The 21,906-nt window shown below is 40.3% G+C and overlaps 1 protein-coding gene across 1 annotated transcript in view; it reads right to left on the bottom strand.

Annotated features, from left to right (window-relative positions):
* Nucleotides 1-21,906, bottom strand: part of Clcn5 (Cl-/H+ antiporter 5) — a 174,844-nt gene that overhangs the window by 42,752 nt on the left and 110,186 nt on the right. The window contains exon 2 of the mRNA XM_090326675.1: nt 10,797-10,943. Coding sequence (XP_090182801.1) covers nt 10,797-10,943 — 147 coding nt within the window. The remainder of the gene's footprint in view (nt 1-10,796; nt 10,944-21,906) is intronic.

Here is a 21,906-nt window from a genome sequence, read left to right as displayed (position 1 = left end):
GGGAGGGCTTGGTCTCTAATATATTGTACTGAATGACTTCTAAGAGGACTTTATCTCTGAAAAATCCCAAATGGTATTCCCATTGCATAATTATCTGAAACTACTCTCTAGCAAGATCATAAAATAAGACTGGGGAATGTGGTTTAGTGGTAGAGTGCTAGTGTAAGCAAAAGAAGTTCAGGGACAGTGCCCAGGCCCAACGTTTCAAGCCCTAGGACTGGAGAAAAACAAATCATAAAGTGGTACTACCAATACTTGGAAAAGTAAAGCTTACCAATGCAGTACAGGAAAACCTAGTACATCACTAGGACCCAGTATTATTTTTTGCCAGTCCTGGGCTTGAGCTCAGGGCCTGAGCACTGTCCTTGGACTTTCTCAAGGCTAGAGCTCTCCCACTTGAGCCTCAGCACCACTTCCGGCTTTTTTCTATATGTGGTACCGAGGAATCAAACCCGGGTCTTCATGCATGCTAGGCAAGCACTTTAACCACTAGGCCAAACTCCTGGCCAGGACCCAGTATTTTTGGCATGTGGTTCAATAGAGTGACACCATCATGGTATCAGTGTATCTCTGGAGTGCCCAGAAAGATGTAGCTCATGTACCCAAAGCACAGTAACCATTTTTTTTAAAGTGCTGGTTATAAATTACAGCAAGGCGAGGTGGAAAATTAGTTCACTAACAAATTTCAGTCTTGCCAATAGGTTTCTAAAATATAATTTCTATCAAGAAGGGACCAAAGTAGTTTCAATTATTAAAACAAATAGGGAGGAAGGGTGTCAGTGACTCATGCCTGTAAATCCTAGCTACTCCGGAGGCTGAGATATGAGTATCATGGTTCAAAGCCATCCCATGCAGCAAAGTCTGTGAGACTCTTATCTCCTGTTAAGAAATGGCCCAAAGCTCAAATTGGTATAGAGCACTAGTCTTGAGCTGAAGAGCTCAGGGACAGCGGCCAGGCCCAGAGTTCAAACCCCACAACCAACAAAAAAAAACCCATAAACCATAAACAAAAACAAATAGCTTTCAAATTTAGTCCTTGCAAGTGAGCCAGGAGAGGATCCTATTACATTATTACTATAAGGAATGTTGTAGAAATCAGAAAAAAAAAATCAATGATTGTTCTGGACCAACCAGAAAATTGAAATTGAAGAAGAAAAACCTACCCCCAAATCTGAAGAGATAAGTTACTTCAAAGCTGTTATCTGCTTACCTAACGTAGAAAAGGCTGGCTCCATAAACGTATAGGAATGCCTAAATGGCAACTCGGATGAATTGTTGAAGACTGTGTAGACTAGCCCGAGTCTGAGAAACTCTTGGGGTACAAGGTCTCAGGGGAGTTGCCATATAAAAGCTCTGATCTTCAGGAACTTCACCAAGTTCTCACAGAGAAGACTCAAGAAAGATCTCTTCCTAGCCCAGACTAGGGGTGGGGAAGAGTAATCATTGTGAAATATGCCTAGAGATTTCTTCACAACAAAAGCCTCTGCTCCAGGGGAAATAACTTTGCTAGAATCTTATCCCAGGTGGGGGAAGGACATTCCTCCACTCCAGGGCCCTTTCAGCTTTGCAGGCTCACCTAAGGCAGAAAAATAGAAAACATATTCCACCAAGTCCAGGGCTTTAATGTAAATGATTGTGAATGTTGCACTAACAGAAGGAAGTAGAAGACAAGGAGAATAAAAATCTACACTGTTGGAGAAAAACTTCTGAAGGTCACAGCCACAAGATATTGGCCCAATAAAACACTGAGAACTACTGAGATTATAAAATTATCTTCTCTCCCACATCATAGGGCTCAGTTATGGGTAAAATAACAGTAAACTGCAACTTGAAACAGTTACAAGACACAGAATCTCTAGAGGAGTTGGATTTCTAGACATTAAAAATCTAGAATGGAAACAAAAACAAGGACACTATAGGTATTTGACCCCTCTGACACCTAGTAACACCCAACAGTGAATAAATAGAATCCAGGGTACCATAAGTTCTCACACAAGGAACTTAAACTAGACTCCGTAACAAAAATAGATAGAAAAATCCTCCAGCTGCCTGGGGAAATTCAACTTTGCACTCTTAAATAATCTTTTAGGCAAAGAAATTTCCAGATAAAAATTTACATATATTTAGAAGTCTATTAAAATACAACATATCAGAACTGGCATCAGTAACTTAAGCCTGTAATAGTAGCTACTCAAGTGCTGAGACTAGAAGTTTGTGGTTTGAAAGCTAGCATGGGCAGGAAAGTCCCTGAGACTCTTATCTCCAATTAACCAGCAAAAAATAAATAGCAAATCAAAATTTGAATATGAATATAAGATGCTTTAAAAGTTGTATTAGAGGTCGAGTGCTGGTGGTTCATGCCTATAATCCTAACTATTCAGGAGGCTGAGATCTGTGGATCGTGGTTCAAAGCCAGTCTGGGCTCAAAAGTCCATGAATCTCTTATCTCCAGTTAACCACCAGAAAACTGGAAGTAGCTGTATTAAGAGGGCTGGGAGCGTGGATTAATGATAGAGTGTTTGCCTAGCATGTATGAAACCCTGGGTTCAATTCCTTGGTCCCACATACACAGAAAAAGCCAGAAGTGGTGCTGTGGCTGAGTGGCAGAGTGCTGACCTTGAGAAAGCCCAAGAACACTGCTCAGACCTTAAGTTTGAGGCCCAGGACTGGCCAAAAAAAAGGAGAAGAAAGAGAAGAGAAGAGAAGAGAAGAGAAGAGAAGAGAAGAGAAGAGACGAGACGAGACGAGACGAGACGAGAGAGAAAAAAATATACAATATTGGGGCCAGGAGTTTGGCCTAGTGGTAGAGTACTTGCCTAGCATGAATGAGGCCCTGGGTTCAATTCCTTGGTACCACATACACAGAAATGTGTGTGCGTGTGAGTGTGTGTGTGTGTGTGTTAAGAGAAACAGAGCCAGCTGGGAAAATCACCCAATGACCAAAACTGGAACAAACTGAATGATAAAATAAAGTGGGAGTCCATGATAACTCAAAGTATAAAATAAGTGAGTCCATACGAGTATAGAGTGACTAAATAAATAAATGAATGGGGGAAAGTAAATATATTTTCTATGTTGAACAATTGCAAATAATTTCTATAGATACTTCACCCTCAAGTTGGTGAACTCCTTAGTTCCTATGTGTGGGTTGGGCAGTGACTTCCTTCCAAGGAGCACACAAAGTATGGAGCAGGAGTTGGCAGGGTAGCTTTATATAAGTATAGAAACCCGAGGAACAGTATATCAGTTTACGGGATCAGGGTTACCATCAACAGTAAGTCATGTTGATTGGATGAACCTTTCATATGATGTGATGAGAAAATCACTTAACCTTAACTGTCTTCCAGTCCAAATCCTATAATCCCAGTTTAATCACAAGAAAAACATCAGCTAAATCTCCATTTATGGACATGCTACAAAATATCTGACCAATACCTGAAACTTTCAGGTCATCAAAAAAAAGGCAAATCTCTGATGTGCCATAGCCACAAGAATCCTAAGGAGACATGATGACTTTATGTAATCTGATAGCCTGGAAGGAACTTAAAGGTAAACACTAAGTCAGTTTATTCATAGAATGTATGTATGTATGCCCTTTAGCTGATTTTAAAAAGTAGAAATGAATGGGAGAAACCATGAATATCAATTCTAAAATTTGCCAATTTTTGTATGAAAGAATTTAAAAGGAAGCCTCTAAAGCTTATATATACCGCCACAGGTATCATTTTTTTTGCCAGTCCTGGGGCTTGAACTCAAGGCATGAGCACTGTCCTTGAGATTTCTTAAGGCTAGAGCTCTATCACTTGATCCTCAGCACCACTGCTGACTTTTTCTGTGTGTAGCACCAAGGAATCAAATCCAGGCTCAGAACCTGAGCACTGTCCTTGATATGATTTTTTCTAAGTCTTTCCACTTCCTTACAAATGGGGCAATACCATTCTTTCTGACAGCAGCATAGAATTCCATTGTGTATAAATACCAAATCTTGTTGATCCACTCATCAACTGAGGGGCATCTGCGTTGGTTCCATATCTTTGCTATGATTAATAGTGCTGCAATGAACATTGTTGTGCTAGTGGCTTTAGTATGTCCTTGTTTCTGGATGATTGGGCAAATGCCAAGTAGTGGAATTGCTGGGTCATAGGGGAGCTCTATGTTTAATCTTTTGAGGAACTGCCATATTGCTTTCCATAGTGGTTGAAATTGTTTACACTCCCACCAATAGTGTAGTAGTGATCCTTCCTGGCCACATCCCCTCCAGCATCTGTTGTTATTAGATTTCTTGATCCTGGCCATTCTAACTGGAATGAGGTGGAATCTTAGAGTTGTTTTGATTTGCATTTCTTTTATGGCCAGAGATGTCGAGCATTTCTTCATGTGTCTATAGGCCATTCTTATTTCTTCTTCAGAGAAAACTCTCTTTATGTCTTTGGCCCATCTTTTAATGGGATGGTTGTTTCTTTGGAGATTAGTTTTGGAGTGATTCAATTTTTTGAGCTGGTGATATATTTTAGATATGAGGCCTTTGTGTGTTGTATGGTTAGTGAAGATCTTCTCTCACTCTGTAGGCTTTCTAGTTAGTTTGCTAGCTAGGTCCTTTGCCATACAGAAGCTCTGCAGTTTAATGCAGTCCCACTTAACCAGACTTTCTTTGATTTGTAGTGTTTTGGGGTCCTTATTTAGACAGTTTCTACCATTGACTACCATGTTAAATAGAAGTGACTATGTATATTAGCTTGCTATATAGACATCTTTGACAAAAGAAGTAATACCTGTCATTTACAATTTCCTTATTCTAAAGAAAGCAATTATGTTCTATAGATATAAATTATGTAAATAAAAGTTATTTTATACCAAAGAAAATTTCAGTTTGTGCCAAGGAGACCTAGTGTATCTCCTATTCCTTCTTGTAAAGTTTTCAGTATATCTGCTTTTACCTCAAGGTCTTTGATCCATTTGGAATTCATCCTGGTAAAGTGTGACAAAGAAGGATCCAACTTTAGTTTTCTGCAGGTGCTTAACCAGTTCTGCCAGCACCACTTATTGAAGAGGCTGTCTTTCTTCCATTCTATTTTTTGGCTCCCTTATCAAAAATTAGGTAGCCATAGGTCTGTGGGTTGATTTCTGGGTCTTCAGTTCTATTCCATTGGTCCTCAAGCCTGGTCTTGTGCCAGTACCAAGCTGTTTTGGTTACTATAGCTCTGTAATAGAGTCTAAAGTTTGGTATTGATATTCCTTCTGCACTGTTCTTTCTGCTAAGAAGTGTTTTTCCTATATGGGTTCTTTTATTATTCCACATGAAATTTTGGATTGCCTCTTCTATTTCCTTAATGAATGACATTGGGATATTGATGGTTATTGCATTGAATTTGTAGATAGCTCTTGGCAAGCCTGCCATTTTCACGATGTTAATTCTTATAATCCAGGATCATGGGAGGTTTTTCTATTTCCTCAGTTCTGCTTTAATTTCATTTTTCAGGGTTTTAAAGTTTTCATCAAAAAGGTACTTTACATTCTTAGTTAAGTTTATTCCTAGGTACTTTATTTTCTTTGAGGATATTGCAAAAAGAGTTGCTTTCCTGATTGGTACCCTCCTGTAACTTTTTTTGTAGCATGGCAGAACACATAGAACTGAACACACACAGGTTACATAGTGGATTCCAAGACCCATTATGTTTTGCATTCTATAAATTCAACCGTTCTGATATTTTTGTGTGCTCTAGGATGTTCAGAGATTCAGCAGGTGGTATGGGGGAACACAGCGTATCCCATAAAAAAAAAACCTTAGGGTTTTGGTGGTTTTTTTTTTTGCTATTTTATTCCACATATCTGATCTGTCCTATTTCCTCCCTCTGAAATTTCTCCAAAACCTATTATTCTTTTTTTTCCATTTCTGTTGTCTTCATGCAGGCTATTTGATCTTTTTCCTAGAACTTTTTAAAGCAGTAACAGTTTCACTGGTCTTCCAGTTTCCAGGCCACACATCCTCTTACAGTCTGCCAATTCTCAAAAGCTCACATCTGATCATATCATTCTTCTGGTTTTAAATTATTTGTTAAAGACGTTGCTACAACACAAGGCCCCAAAGCACACACAGTCTAACCCTGCTTAGATTTCTAAAAAGGTATCTGGCCCTATCTCCTGCTATCCTCCTTTCTGCTACAACTGCCACTACCTGAAAAGCCTTAGATATTAGAAAAGCACATGGTTTCTTTCTCTCTTCTTTTTTGCCAGACTTGGGGCTTGAACTCAGGGACCCTGAATTTCTTTTGCTCAAGGCTAGCATTCTACCACTTGAGCCACAGAACCACTTCCAGCTTTTTCAGTGTACTGAAAATGTGGTACTACAAAATGCAGTATATTAAGTAGTTTCACCACCACATATCAAGGACTTGGGAACCTTTTCTCTATTAGTGTTGTCTTTCTAGGAAACATCATGTGAAAGCATTATAAAGTAAGAACACTTTGAAAGCAAAGCAATAAATTTATATTGCTACAAAAAATTAGGGGGCTAATTTTTCCATGTGTCCATGCCTCTTTTTTTGTGCCAATCCTGGGGCTTCAGTTTATTGCCTGTGTGTTATCCCTGAGCTCTTTCATCCAAGGTTGACATTCTGTCCCTTGAGCCACAACTGCACTTCAGATTTTTTCATGGTTAATTGGAGCTGAGATTCTGGGTGGAGGAGAGGCATGGGGAACTTCCCTGCCTACGTTGACTTTGAACCGCAATACTCAGATCTTTTCCTCTCCTCAGGAGGTAGGATAATAGGCATGAAGCACTGGCAACTGGTCTTATTTATTTTTATAGTCATATTGTAGAAACCATAAGGAGTAATTATACTCATGTAGCCTGAGCCAGTGGCTCACTCCTGCAACACTAGCTACTCAGGAGGCTGAGATCTGAGGTTCATGGTTCAAAGCCATCTGGGCACGAAAGTCTATGAGACTCTTATCTCTAGTAAACTACTAGAAAACAGAAAGTGGCACTGTGGCTCAAGTGGTAGAAAAGCCTTGATTTGAAGAGCTCAGGGACCACATCCAGGCCCAGAGTTCAAGCCCCCCCAAAATATCTACTCATGTGAAAACATATCCTACAATCTTACTCTGCTTTGGTTTTCAAGTCTGTAAGGCAAAAAGCACTTGCCCCAGTCATCTATTGCTAGTAATGTGAAGTCACATAATACATCAGAAATATCTGTTAGATGAGGCTGTTTTCTAATAGAAGTGACAATGACAATTAAGCTAGGTCACTCTGGTTGGTTTAATTAAAAGACTTAAATGAAAGTAGTGAGTTTCAATTTAGGGTTACCCCAACTGGCCACTGAGCTAGAGCCAATGATCATTATAACTGACTGTTGTTGAAATTACAGATATGTGGACCCTTCCAAAAGTTGTTTCCACTTTGTTTGTGTATGAAAAACCACTAAGTACCAAGCATGAATACATTTCTTGCTTATTTTGATGGTAGTAGTGCTTGAACTCAGTGCCTCATGCTCTTGTGCTTTTCTCTTTTGCCAAAGGCTGGAACTCTTACCACTTGAGCCAAACTTCCACTTCCAGCTTGTAGTTGTTTATTTGAAAATAGGAGACTCACAAACTTTTTTGTCTAGACTGGCTTCAAACTCTGATCCTTAGATCGCAGCCTCCTAAGTAGCTCAGATTATAAGTGTGAGCCACTGGCATCTGGTTGGAAAATAATTTTTAATGTACCCATTATTGAAAAGGTACAGACTTTTTTATTCATTATTCTCCAAAAATAAAATACAAAAAGTAACAACCAGTTATATAACATTTACTTTGTGTTAGGCATTATAAGTAATCCAGAGATGATTTAAATTATGTGGGAAGCCCTGTGTAGATTCTACATAAAATCTTTTTTGCCTGTGTGGGTACTGGAGCTTGATCTCATGGTCTCACTCTCTTGCTAGCTATTTTTCTACAAAGCTCTATTACGTAAGCTACACTTCCAGCCCGGCATTTTTCCTAATTAACTGGAGATAGAATCTCATTCCCTTTTCTACCCAGGCTGGTTTCCAGACCATTTCCTCCATGTCTCAGCCTCCATGGTAGCTAGGATTATAGCCACCGTTGCCCTACTTTAATTTCTTTTTGCCAGTATGGAGGTTTGAAGGCAGAGCTTTATATTTGCTCAGGTTTGTTTGCTCAGCTGAGGTCTACTACTTAAGCCATAACTACAGCTCTAATCTTAACATAATTATACAAATTTAATCTTAAAGTAATATTGTCCAGGAAGCGGTGCTGTGGCTCAATGTGGTAGAGCAGTAGCCTTAAGCTAAAGAGCTCCCGAGGCCCAGAGCTCAAGCCCCACAACTGACCAAAAAACCCACAGTAATTGTCAAAGTAATATAGTCCATTCTAAGTGTAAAAAGGCACTAACTACTCACCAGAAAAGAATGATATCCTTGCTAAACTTGAACAATTTAGTAAACTAATGAAGTGTGTACATGTGTGCTAATACATGGGCTTGAAACTATGTTAAACTTCATGTGCCTAAAAAGTATGTATATATGTGTGTGTGTGTGTATGCATACATGTATATGTGTTTATATATAACTATATTCACACATTAATATATAAGGTTGTTTACTGCAGTATGGTTTATAATAGCAACATGTGAAGCAACTCAAAAGTATATCAATACCACTTGTACAAAGAATGATGTAAGAGGGTAATCAAACAACCGATGAGGTTTTACACCTTAAACATATACTCTTGTCGATAAAATTCTAGTTATAAAAAGGGGATGGGACTTGAACATATAGTTCATCAAAGAAGATATGCACAATGTGATGGTCACCATCACTAGATATCATTAAAGAAATCAAACTAAAATCATGATCATATAGCATCATTAAAGAAATCACACTAAAATCATGATCATATAGCACTATACGCTTGTGAAGATAGCTAGAACAAAAATTACCTGAAGGGTCAGGTGGCTCACGCTGTAATCCTAGCTATTCAAGAAGCTGAAATCTGAGGATCAAGGTTCAAAGCCAGCCCAGTCACAAAAGGATATGAGACTCTTTTTTTGTTTTTTTTTGCCAGTCCTGGGCTTGAGCTCAGGGCCTGAGCACTGTCCTTGGACTTTCTCAAGGCTAGAGCTCTACCACTTGAGCCTCAGCACCACTTCTGGCTTTTTTCTATATGTGGTACCAGGGAATCGAACCTGGGTCTTCATGTATGCTAGGCAAGCACTTTAACCACTAGGCCAAACCCCCGGCCCGATATGAGACTCTTATCTCCAATTAACCTCTAGATAACTGGGAAGTGGGGATTGGCTCAAGGGTAAGGTGGTAGCCTTGAGCTGAAGAGCTCAGGGACAGTGCCCAGGCCAAGTTCAAGCCCCACGACCCACAAAAAAAATGACTGAAAATGGCAAGAGCTCTTTGAGGGTATGGAAGAAGTAGTACTCTCATGTACCCTAAAATTGCTCATATGCTCTGGCAAGTGGTTTGGCAATTTAATTTTTTGGTCTTTCACTGCTATAGTTGGAAAGTAGGTGTGTAACCAAAAAAACAATGAGGAAATTTTCACCTTATAGATGCATTCTTGCCAATAAAATACCAATTACAAAAAAGGGACAGGGCAGAGGACTGGGAACTCATGTCTATAATCCTAGCTATTTAAGAGGCTGAGATCTGAGGATGACAGTTCAAAACCAGTCCAGGCATGAAAGCTTGTAAGACTCTTATTTCCAATTAACCACCAAAAACCAGAAGTGGATCTGTGGTACATGCTAGCCTTGAACACAAAAGCTCAGGAGCAGTACCCAGGCACTGAGTTCAAGCCCTAGGACCAGTTCAGAAAAGGTGGGAAGGGGGACAGGATTTGAACATATTTTTTCATCAAAGGGCATACTAAGCGAGTGGCCAACCACTGAGTTACATCCATAGATCTGTAAATTCCTATTAAAATTAAATACACATTTACCAAGTAGCCCAGGGATTCTACTTCTGGGTATGTACTCAGCAAGAAAATGTAAGTCTCTAAGAATAAAAGAAGTCAGCCTCAAAAGCTGACATGATTCCATGAATATGAGATCCTCATGAAGCATAAAACTACAAGACCAGAAGATAGGTCAGTGAAAATAGGGGTTAGGGAGGAGGGAGGTCCAATCATGAAGGAATAACCAGAGGGAATTCCTCATGGGGTTTGACTATTCTGAGTCCTGTCAGTGGCAATGACTACAAGAATTGAGCAGTATGTTGGGGCTGGGAGTTTGGCCTAGTGGTAAAGTTGTTGCCTAGCATGCATGAAGACCGGGGTTTGAATCCTCGGTACCATATATACAGAAAAAGTGGTGCTATGGCTCAAGTGTTAAAGTGCTAGCCTTGATCTGAAAAGCTCAAGAACAGCACCCAGGCCCAAAGTTCAAGCCCCACTGTTAACAAAAAAAAAGAATTGAGCAATGTGTTAAAACTCAGAGGAGCCAGGTGCTGGTAGCTCATGCCTATAATTCTAGCTATTCAGTAGGCTAAGATCTGATGATCATGGTTCCAAGCCAACCCAGGCAGGAAAGTCCATGAACTCTTATCTCCAATTAAGCACCCCAAAATCTGGAAATAGAACTATTATTTAAGTAGTAAAGAACTAGCCTTGGTGACAGGGGTGGGGGGACTCAGGGATAATGTCTAGGTCCTGAGTTCAAGCCCCAGGTCCAGCAGCCCTTCCATTCCCCCTTCCTTCTCCCCCCAAAATCCCTCAAAGGACTGTGTGAAGGAAGTAAATTTTTACTTTACATAAATTAAGGACATTTCTTAAATGGTCTGTACCTTCTATTTCTCGGTCTAAGGGAGGAACATCATCTCTCATGGAGAAGTCCATCGATGTCCCAGGTATATCCATCAAGTCTTCATCACTGGAGCTGCTCTGGAAACTACTAAAACTCCCTTGATGAAAGCCTCTGTTATCCATGGCTCCTGGGCAGAAAGAAAAAAAATAGTAAGCTAATCTCAATGTTCTCCATGCCCTCCCACCTTTTGTCTTTTATTTTGGTAAGTACACATAATAAAGTTTTCCATTGGAATACTTTTGAAGTGCGTGGCCTTAACAACATCCAATATATTTGCAAGGCTGCCCAATCATCACCACTATCAGTTTCTTTTATTTGCCAGTTCTGGGGTTTGAACTTGGAGCCTGGACACTGTCTCTGAGCTACTTTTGCTCAAAGCTAGCATTCTACCACTTTGGTAACAGCACCACTTCTGGCTTTTTCTGTGTATGTGTTAATGAGGAATTGAACCCAGGGCTTCATGCATGCTAGGCAAGAACTCTATCACTAAGCCACATTCCCAGCCCAGCACTATCTATTTTCATCGAGGTTGTATCTAATAAAAAGAACTTCCTGTCCCCAATCTCCTGGTAATTCTATGGTAGTCTGTGTCTCAATAGTTTGATTAGTCTGGATACCTCAACATTTTATAAGTTCTGGTACTAGGGCTTGAACTCAGTTCCTGAATGTCGTCTCTTAGTTTTATTTATTTTTTTACTCACATCTTGTACTCTACCACTTGAGCCATATCTCCATTGCTGGCTTTTCAGTGGTTAATTGGACAGTCTCACAGACTTTCCTGCCTGGACTGACTTCAAACCTCAATCTTCAGACTAAGACTCTAGACATGAGCCCCTGGCATCCAGTCTGGCTTGTAGCTATGATACTTAGATCTCAGTCCCTTGAGTAGCTATGATCATACATGACAGCCCTGCAGCTTAAATCAATTTATAAAAGAAACACATCCATGTGTTAGCATTCTCATCTGCCAATGAATCAGCTATTTCAAGGAACCCAGAGTTCTTTCAGTTGCCCATGGTGGTTAGAAGGCAAGGTATAAAGGTAAGTATAGTCATGTTAGTTAGGATATTTGTTTCTAAACTCAGTAAGCATAGATTAAGAACTATATACACTTGCACATCAATCTCCTTATATTGACTAACTATGTTGTCATGTGGTTGAGAGCAACACAGCAGCTCATCTAAGCATGTGAACTCCACATACCATTCTTAGTGTATTTAAACTCCAAAACCAGAAGCCAATCTACCTATTTGAACATGTCCTTTGCACATTACTTGGGCTCTGACTCTTTAACCTAGCCAACCTACATGCACATGCATCTTCTTCAAATAACAAATAAATTTAATTTAAAAAAAAGAGGGCCAGGAGTTTGGTCTAGTGGTAGAGTGCTTACCTAGCATGCACGAAGACTCGGGTTTGACTCCTCAGTACCACATACACAGAAAAACAGAAAAAGCTGGAAGTAGTGCTGTGGCTCAAGTGGTAGAGCACTAGCCTTGAGGAAAGCCCAAGAACAGTTCTCAGTCCCTGAGTTCAGTCACCAGGACTAGCAAAAGAAAGAAAGAGGGATTTAAGCTGTAATCTTAGCTACTCAGGAAGCTGAGATCTCAGGATAGCAGTTCAAAGCCACCCTGGGTACTAAAGTTCGTGAGACTCTTATCTTCAAATGACCACTAGAAAACTGGAAGTGGCGCTGTGGCTCAAGGGATAGGGTGGTGGTAGCCTTTGAGCTGAAAAGCTCAGGGACAATACCCAGGCCCAGAGTTCAAGTCCCATGACTGACAAAAAAAAAAAGAAAAAAGAAAAAAAAATTCTACTTTACTTTGGAAATTAATCTCATCTGACAGAGATCAAAGGTGCTTCCAAGTCTTAATCTAATGTACTTTATTTCATCTTCTAAGGAAATCAAATACAATACAAATACAAATACAACTCCTAACCTGAAAGTCTGAAATCTGAAATGTCCCAAAGTCTGAAAACTTTCTTTTTACTTTGGTAGTACCAGGGTTTGAATTCTGGGCCTTGTACTTGCTACACCGGCACTCTACCACCTAAGCCACTACTAAACTTTTTTGCTTTAGGTGTTTTTGTCAGATAGGGTCTTGTTTTCTAAATGTTCTGCCAGTTCTTGGCTTGAACTCAGGACCTGGGCTCTACCACTTGAGACACAGCACCACTTTCAGCACTTTTTTTTCTGTTTATGTGGTACTGAAGAATCAAACCCAGGGCGTCATGCATGCTAGGCAATCCTCTACCACTAGGCCCCAGCCCCGGCCTGTTTTTACAATTTTTTTACAAGGGTTCAGCCTCAGATGGAGATTACCCCTATCAATAGATTCTCAAATAGCTGTGAGGGTGGACATGACCAAACCACTTCAATTGGCTTATATTGTTAAGATGGAAGAGTCTAAACTGGACTTGAACCACAGTACTTCCTATCTTTATCTCCTAAGTAACCAGGATTATAGGCGTGAGTCAACTAGCCAGGTTGAAACATTTTTGGTGTGTGCCAGTATTAAGGCTTGCACTCAAGGCCTGGGCATTGTTCCTGTATTTCTTTTGCTCAATGCTAGTACTCTATCACTTAAGCCACAGCACCACTTTCTGGTTTTGGTTAATTGGAGATAAGAGTCTTATGAAGCCAGGTGCCAGTTGCTTCTGCCTAGAATCCTAACTACTCAGGACACTAAGATGTGAGGAGAGCAGTTTGAAGCCAGCCTGGACAGAAAAACCCATGAGACTCTTATGGACAATAAACTACACAGAAAAAGCCAGAGTGGTGCTATGGGTCAAGTTGTAGAGTGTTAGCCTTGAGCACAATGAGGCTCAGAGGCAGCACCCAGCCCATGACCTCAAACCCCAGGACTAGAAAAAAAAAGTCTCAGGGACTTTCCTGTCCCGGCATGGCTTTGAACCAAGACCCTCAGATATTAACCTCCTGAGTAACTAGGATTATAAGTATCAGCTACCAGTGCCCAGCATGGCTGAAAGTTTTCAAACATCAACAAAATGCTACAAATAAAAAATTCCACACTTGGTCAGACATTAGTAGCTCATGCCTATAATTCTACCTACTCAGAGGAGGCTGAGATCTGAGGATCACCGTTAAAAGCTAGGGTGGACAGGAAAGTCTGTGAGACTCTTGTGTCCAATTAACCACTGCCAAACTGGATATGGAGCTATGACTCAAAGTGGTAGAGCACTAGCCTTGAGCTGAAGAGCTCTCAGGGATAGTGCCCAGGCCATGAGTTCAAATCCCATAACTGACTAAAAAAATATATCACACTTTGCCAAGTGGCAGTAGCACATACCTGTAATCATAGCCACTAGGAGGCTGAAATCTGAGCATTGTGATCTAAAGCCAGCCTAGGCAAGAAAGTCCATAGGACTTTTATCTTCAATTTACCAACAAAAAGATGTAAGTGGAGTTGTGGCTCAAATGGTTGAGTGCTTGCCTTCGGCAAAATAAGCTTCAGGAGGGTGTGTAGGCCCAGGTGAGCCACAAGTCCTTACAGAGACTATGTTTTCTTCTTTATTTTATTAATATACTTTTTGTCGCATTAGAAATCAAACCCAGAGCCTATCTGCATGTTAGGCACACCTACTGCCAGTAAGCCAAATCCCTAGTCATGTTTTTGTTTGTTTGTTTTTTGGTTTTTGGTGCCAATCCTAGGGCTTAAACTCTAGGCCTAGATGCTAAACCTGAGCTTCTTTCGCTCAAGACTAGCACTCTACCACTTGAACTACAGGGTCACTTTCAGTTTTGTTTTTCTGAGTAGTTTATTGGAGGTAAGAGTCTTCACAGTCTTCCCACCCAGGCTGGCTTTGAACTGTGAACGTCAGATCTCATCCTCGAGATAATTATAGGCTAGGATTATAGGTATGAGCTACTGGATCCCAGCTGATCTTTTTCTTTAAAATTAAATTGGCAGTACTAGGGTTTGAATTCAATGCTTTGAGCTTACTAGACAGGTATTCTACTACTTCATTCACACACCCATCTCTTTTTTTTCTTTAGCTGTTTTTCAGATGGAGACTTTGTTTTAAGCCAGCTGCAAAGTGCAAACCTCCTTCCCATGCCTTCTGCCTAGTTAGACTGCAGATGCACACTACTATGCCCAGCTTGTTTGATTGATTTCTAATCTTGCCAACTTCCTCCCTGAGCTGGCTTCTAACCACAAGTTCTTCCAATCTGCGTCTCAAGTACCTGAGTTTCGGGACTTGAACCATCACACCTGGCATTTTTGAGACAGAGGCGAGCCCAGGCTGGTCTCACGGTCACAATTCTGCTTCAGCCTCCAGAATGCTAGTACTACAGTAGTGAACCTACCTGAATAGGTCCAAATATTTGTGATAAATATTCAACCTGTTTCCATAGCTCTCCTCACCCCCCCACTCAAGCTCAAGTCCTAAATTCCCAAGTACACCGTTTGACCTCTTGATGGCCACTTCAAATTCAATTGAAGGAAAATGAAAAAAATGTGGCAATAGGAACCTCCATACAAATCATAAAATGCAAACAAGGTGTTTGTATATGTGTAGTATACATGCACATGAATGTGCCGTTTCTGATGCTAGAATTCAGGGCCTGGGTGCTATCCCTGAGCTTCTTTGAATCAAAGCTAGCACTCTACCACTTGAGCCACCAAACTACTAGCTTTTTCTATTTGTGTGGTACTGAGGATTCAAACCCAGGGCTTCATACAAGCCAGGCAAGCATTCTACCACTAAGTCACATTCCCAGCCCGTCCGAGAGACTCTTATGCCCAATTCAGCACCAAAAAAGCCACAAGTGGAGCTGTGGCTGAAGTGGTAGAAAGCAATAGCCTTGAGCAGAAAAACTAGGGACAGCACCCAGGCCCTGAGTTCAAGGTTCAGGATCAGCACACATATATACAAAAGTTCTCACTCTCACGATTAGGTACTTTTGGATTCTAAAAATCTAAGCTAAAAACAAGCTACTAGTGTAGCATGACTTAGGAAGCGTTATTTCAGGGTAAATTTATTCAATAATCATGAGCTCCATATGGCAACTAGCACTGAAAGCAAGAAAATGTATAAGGTGATGTAGATTCCTTTCCCACCCTCCTCACCGGTTATGAGTTTCATTCAGGAAATGATTGAAAACATACACTTCAGTACCATGTTAGCCACACAAATCAGAGAGAAGAATATGTCAATCCAAAAAATAATTCATGCTCGCCTTTGGAATGTGTTCTGTAGTCATAGTTTCAGATGGGTGTACTTATTGCTTGAGAGTACATGAATACAAGATAATGATGCCACAAAAGAAGACCCAACAACAGAGAAGCCCCTAAAAACTCTTTCCTGTAAGCTTCAAGACATGGAACCAACAACTGAACGGAGCTACCTTATTTCTAATGGTTCCTGAGGTAGCTAGGCAGTTAACTGGGTTATAAAGTGTTTCATTAATAAATGCTTATATATTGTCTTTTTGTCAACCAAAAGACAATTAGAGGCAGCAAATAAATCTAGCAAAACATGCTATGGATGGGAGTTCAATAAAGGAAATAAATATAATTGGTAAAAATGAAAGTGATAATTGTGGATTACTCATTCTGGGAAACTCTTTCATTTTATTTTATAGATTTAAAAAAGATGACCAAGAGAAAAAAAAAGTAAAGCAGCAAAATGAAGAGTCAACTTCAAGTCGCTTAAAGTTGGACATATGAACCCATATGTAGTGGAACTGCAAGCACAGTGCTGTTTCCATAACACCTTGAGCTTCACTGTGTCATGTTAGTCAAAAAATGGCATGTCTGGAATAAATAAAACCCCAACATAGCCACAAGCCTGAGGTCAGCCAAAATCTGGGACATGCCAGGAACATGTAAGGAGATTTGATTAATTTTCACAATTGTAGAACTGCAGATGGGACCTGTTATGCAACAGAGGACTTAGGAAAAAGAAAGTAGGAGGATGTGTGATGGTTGGTGTTTGTATACCCAAACTGGCACATATCCATTGTCGCTTTCTAGCTGAAAGTCATAAGCTGTTTTTCTTCATTGCCTAGAAGATAAAGTTTAAATTCTTTGCCTGGCATCCAGAGCCTTATGAAATCCAGTTATCTATCTAAACAACTAATTTATAAGGTTAGATGTCTTTTTTTGTGGGATATGGGGCTTGAACTCTAGGCCTGGGCGATGTCCCTGAGCTCTTCAGCTCAAGGCTACCTAGCACCCTACCCCTTGAGCCACAGCGCCACTTCCAGTTTTCTAGTGGTTAATTGGAGATAATAGTTTCACAGTCTTTAATGCGGATCTGGGCTGGCTTTGAACCGAGATCCTCAGATCTCAGCCTCCAGACTAGCTGGGATTACAGGCATGAACCACACCTTAGATGTCTTTATCTGTGGGCGCTGAATCTATCAATTCAACTAATCACTGATCAAAAGTATTTGGGGATTCTGTTGGTGCGGGGGCACTAGCAGGAGGGAACTGACTAAAAAGAATAGAATGACTATAGATTGTAACTATGAAAACAAAAAAATGAGATCTATTGAAATTGTTTTGAGAAGAGGAGAAGGAAGGGTGATAAAGGAGGTAAGAGTGATTAGAATACAAGATAAACATGTTTGGAAATGTAACAATGAAAATCCCCTCTGTGTAACTAATATTAGCTACTACAAGATAAGTATTTGGGGCAAGAGGAAACTAGCTCTGTAATGAAACAATGATAGTATAACAACAATTTACATGGCATTGACATTGTTTTAGGTGTTATAAGTAACGTGGGAAGAAGTTGAAACAGACACAGGAGGCTGTGCATACATTCCATGCACACTAGACTACTTTACATAAGGGTTGAGCATCCATTGATTAGGGTATCTGCAGTGGTGGGAGACTCCTGGAACCATTTTTGCACAGCTGTGGAGAATGAACATACTTTTAGGCCCCCATGCCTTTCCACAAACCATCCCTGTTCTCTTTTCAGTTTGGTAAAATCCCATTCAATCCCAGTGGAGCTCAAACAGACTTTTCCCTCTTTTGTTTGGACATCAATGGTGACTGCATAATCTCCTCCACTTGAGCCTCGTGGTCTTGTTCTTATTGCTATTGTTCCAGAAACTCCATGTTTTCTCAGAATAGGTATTTTCAAAAATGCTCACTTCAGAAAATTCCCATTGAGGAAGAAGGCTGAACAGCTAATCAACATATTTATGTAGCCAACACTCAATAAATCTTTACCTTGCACTCTAAGAGGAAGGAAATGGGGGATCAAAAAAAGGTCTTATGACTCCCTAACTAACTCAAAGAATTTCTAATCTAGGTAAGAAAGAATCTTCATACAATGCAATGACACAATAGCTGAGCGTTAAACTATTTCACTAAAAGTTGCAATGATGGTCTGGAAAAAAAAAAGGAAGAAAGGTTGACCAAAGGCTTAGAGCTGTAAATGAAGCTGGCATTTGCCTGTAAGTAGAAGACAAGGCTGGGGGTTGACAAGCAATTGGGTACAAATAGGACATGATCTGTGAAGCCATGGGAGAGGGGAGTCAACATTGCTTTTGAAGGTCACAAATATTCTTTGAGTCTTTAACTCCCTACTCCCTTTTCCTGTAAGAGGAACAAGTCTCAGTCCCTCCCCCCCCCCCTCTCACACACACACACACACACACACACACACACACACACACACACACACACACACACACACATTCCTTGCATGGCTACTTTAAAAATATTCTTTTTGAGCCAGACACTGATGGCTCATGCTTGTAATCCTAGCTACTAAGGAGGGTGAAATATGTGGATCGTGATTCAAAGCCAGTACGGGCAGGGAAATCCATAAGACTCGTTTTTTTAATTGTTGGGCTAATGTATACAGGGGTTACGATTACATTTGTCAGGTAGTGGGTGCATTACTTCTTGCACATTGACACCCCCTTCTCATGTTTTTGTCCCCGTTTTCCTCCCCTCCCTTCCCTTTCCTACTTCAAATAAACATATATAGAATATACCAGGTAACAAAGTCAGATACTGTAACAATATGGGATTAACCAAGGGACAAAAAAAGAGAAGAGAGAAATAATATAGTACAATAAGAACAATAATCACAAAAGAAAAACCTCTTGTTTCCACATCCTAGATTTCATTTCATTCAGTCTCATCCTATATGAGCCCCCATAAAATACTCAGAAAAAGCCGGATGTGGAACTACGGCTCAAGTGGTAGTGCTAGCCTTGAGCACAGAGGGGCTCAGGGACAGTGCACAGACCCTGAGTTCAAGCCCAATACCAGCAAGTGTGTGTGTGTGTGTGTGTGTGTGTGTGTGTGTGTGTGTGTGTGTGTATGTGTGTGTATTCTTTTTGTATGTAGGCATGCCAGTGGTAGGCTAGAAGAAATAGAGGAGAAGGGGGCCTGGAAAACCATTTGCATTAATGCAGAATGAAAAAAAATGAAGAAGAAAAGGGTAAAAGAAAAGGAAGAGCACAAATTTTTCCCAGCATTCACACTAAGACCAAAGCCAAAGCCAGGTGGTGGGTGTGGACAGGGTGGTGCTAGTTTGTGGTATGGCATACTAGCATTCTGTTTTACTAGTGATATTGACCTACGTTGGTTCACATAAATTTATTACTCCCTTTCTAACTAACCCATTTAGCAAAAGTAAATGTATAAACAAATATTTGAGTGGGCTGGCACATTGACCCCTCAAATAAAGATATAAAGAATGTCATGTATTCCAAAATTAACAAACAGATAAAAATATTTTCTTCTATTTCTTGCACTTGATTCACAAAATACTGGCATTGCATAAAAACAAATGGCATTCTGGGTAGGTGATATAGGCCAAATATAGCAATCATGGAAAAGAGAATGAGAGAGGAAAACAATGTAAGGTCGTCATTATACAATTTTCTTTTAAAAGGTAAGGCAAGTCTGACACTGGTAGCTCAAGTCTGTAATCCCAGCTACTCACAAGGCTGAGATCCGATGATCACAGTTTGAAGGCAGAAATGCTAGCTTTGAACATAAAGAATCTCAGGGACAGAGCCCAGGCCCAGAGTTCAAGCCCCAGGGCTGACAAAAAAATATCAAATAAATAAAAGGTAAGGGGAGCCAGGATTACTGCCTTACACTTAAAACTAAAAGTCATGGCACTCCTAAATATAATAATGAATGCACACATGTACACACAGACACACACACACACAGACACACACACACACACACACACACACTCATCTGTCTGACCACTATACCTTGAGCTACTTAAAGATAAGGTTACTTACATCTGTATTCCCAAGTCCCTGTCACAAAGGGTTCACAAAGATCCAGTCCTATTCCAGTTCCAGTTTTTGATTTGTCGTGGGACTAGAACTCAGAGCCTGGTCACTGTCCCTGAGCTTCTTTGTGCTCAAAGCTATTGCTCTACCACTTTGAGCCACAGCACCACCTCTGGTTTTCTGGTGGTTAAATGGAGATAAAACTCTCACAGGCATTTCTGCCTGGGCTGGCTTTTAATTGTGATCCTCAGACCTCAGCCTCCTGAGTAGCTAGAATTACAGGTGTGAGCCTGTTTTATTTGACCCAAGAATTTACTACGTAGCTCAGGCTGGCCTTGAACTTGTTATAGTCCTGCCTCAGCTTTCCAAGCGCTGTGATTATAGGCTATATTCCCCATAGCATTTTTTCACTTTGGGGTCATTTCTGAGGCTTGAACTCAAGGCCTGTTCCCTGATCTTTCTGGCTCAAGGTTAATGTGCTACCATTTGAGCCATAGCTTCACTTTTGGCTTTTGGGGGTAGTTTATTGAAGATAACAGTCCCTCAAACTTTCCTACCTGGGCTGGCTTTGAACCACTATCCTCAGATCTCAGCCTCCTGAGTAGCTAACATTACAGGCGTGAGCCACTAGTGCCTGGCTCCCCGTGGCATTCTTCACATAACTTATTCAGTGTATATTATCTTAAGTATAAATATAGCCAACTTAGTCCTATAGCATACAATCTTCTTCCAAAACTCATCTATGGCATTTAATTAAAAGAAGTGATTCTAGGCCCTGGAGCATGCTGTTGTAGTAGAGTGCCTGCCTAGCATGCATGAAGCCCTGGGTTCAATTCCTCCATACCACATACACAGAAAAATGTATATACCAGAAGTCGTGCAGTGGTTCAAGTGGTAGAGCACTAGCCTTGAGAAAGCCCAAGGGTAGTGCCCAGGTCCTGAGTTCAAGTCCCGGGACTGACAAAAAAAATTTAAGAGATTCTAGTAATGATAAGACAGGAGCAACCTAAATACAAGAATCACTTGTTAGTATGTAGTTGACAATTTGCTAGGTATCAAAATGGAGACTATAAGACTATATTATAGATCACAGTACAATAAGCTTCAATGGATTTTCCTTTTTTATTGCTATTATAAAATGATATACAGAAAAGTACAGTTTCATAAGCCAGATAATGAGTATATTACGTTGGGGACAACGTTACCCCTTCCTTCACTCTCTCCCAGTTTTTCCCTCCTATCCCAACCTCCAATGGATTTTAAAAGTTGATTATTAAAAGAATGAAGAGTATGTATATTCTCTCAGATGTGGAGGATGATATCAGAATATAGAAATAGAAACAATGGATTAATTTATGTGTACCAAAAATAAATGACTTTTGGCACCAGGAAATCAAACTTAGGCATGAATCAAAAAGACAGAAAGGGAATATGTCAGTACTGATAAGAGTTAAAGAAAAGATAGATACAAATACACAAGTAAAAAGCAAAGCAATACTTTGGGTTTTGATCTAGCACCTAAGGACTTTAGAAGCTAACATTTTCCCCTCAAACGGAAAAAAACAAAAAAACCACACAGCAACTCTTCTTAGATCCATCACAGAACTGTGGTCCTAGAGCACAGAGATAAGCTTCAGCCACAAATACAGAATAATCATTAAGAAAGAACATGTTTGGGTCTAAAAATACACCTTAACAAAATTAAAAGCATAGAAATCACAAGGCAAGGTGGCTCATGCCTGTAATCCTAGCTACTCCGAAGGCTGAGATCTGAGGATCGAGGTTCAAACCCAGCCCGGACACTAAATAGTCCGTGAGACAATTCTCTCCAATTAATCACCAG

The sequence above is a fragment of the Megascapheus bottae genome, chromosome X, assembly GCF_031878675.1.
Source record: "Megascapheus bottae isolate mThoBot1 chromosome X, mThoBot2.hap1, whole genome shotgun sequence".
In the NCBI taxonomy this organism is placed as follows: domain Eukaryota; kingdom Metazoa; phylum Chordata; class Mammalia; order Rodentia; family Geomyidae; genus Megascapheus; species Megascapheus bottae.
This window is presented reverse-complemented; position numbering and strand designations above follow the sequence as displayed.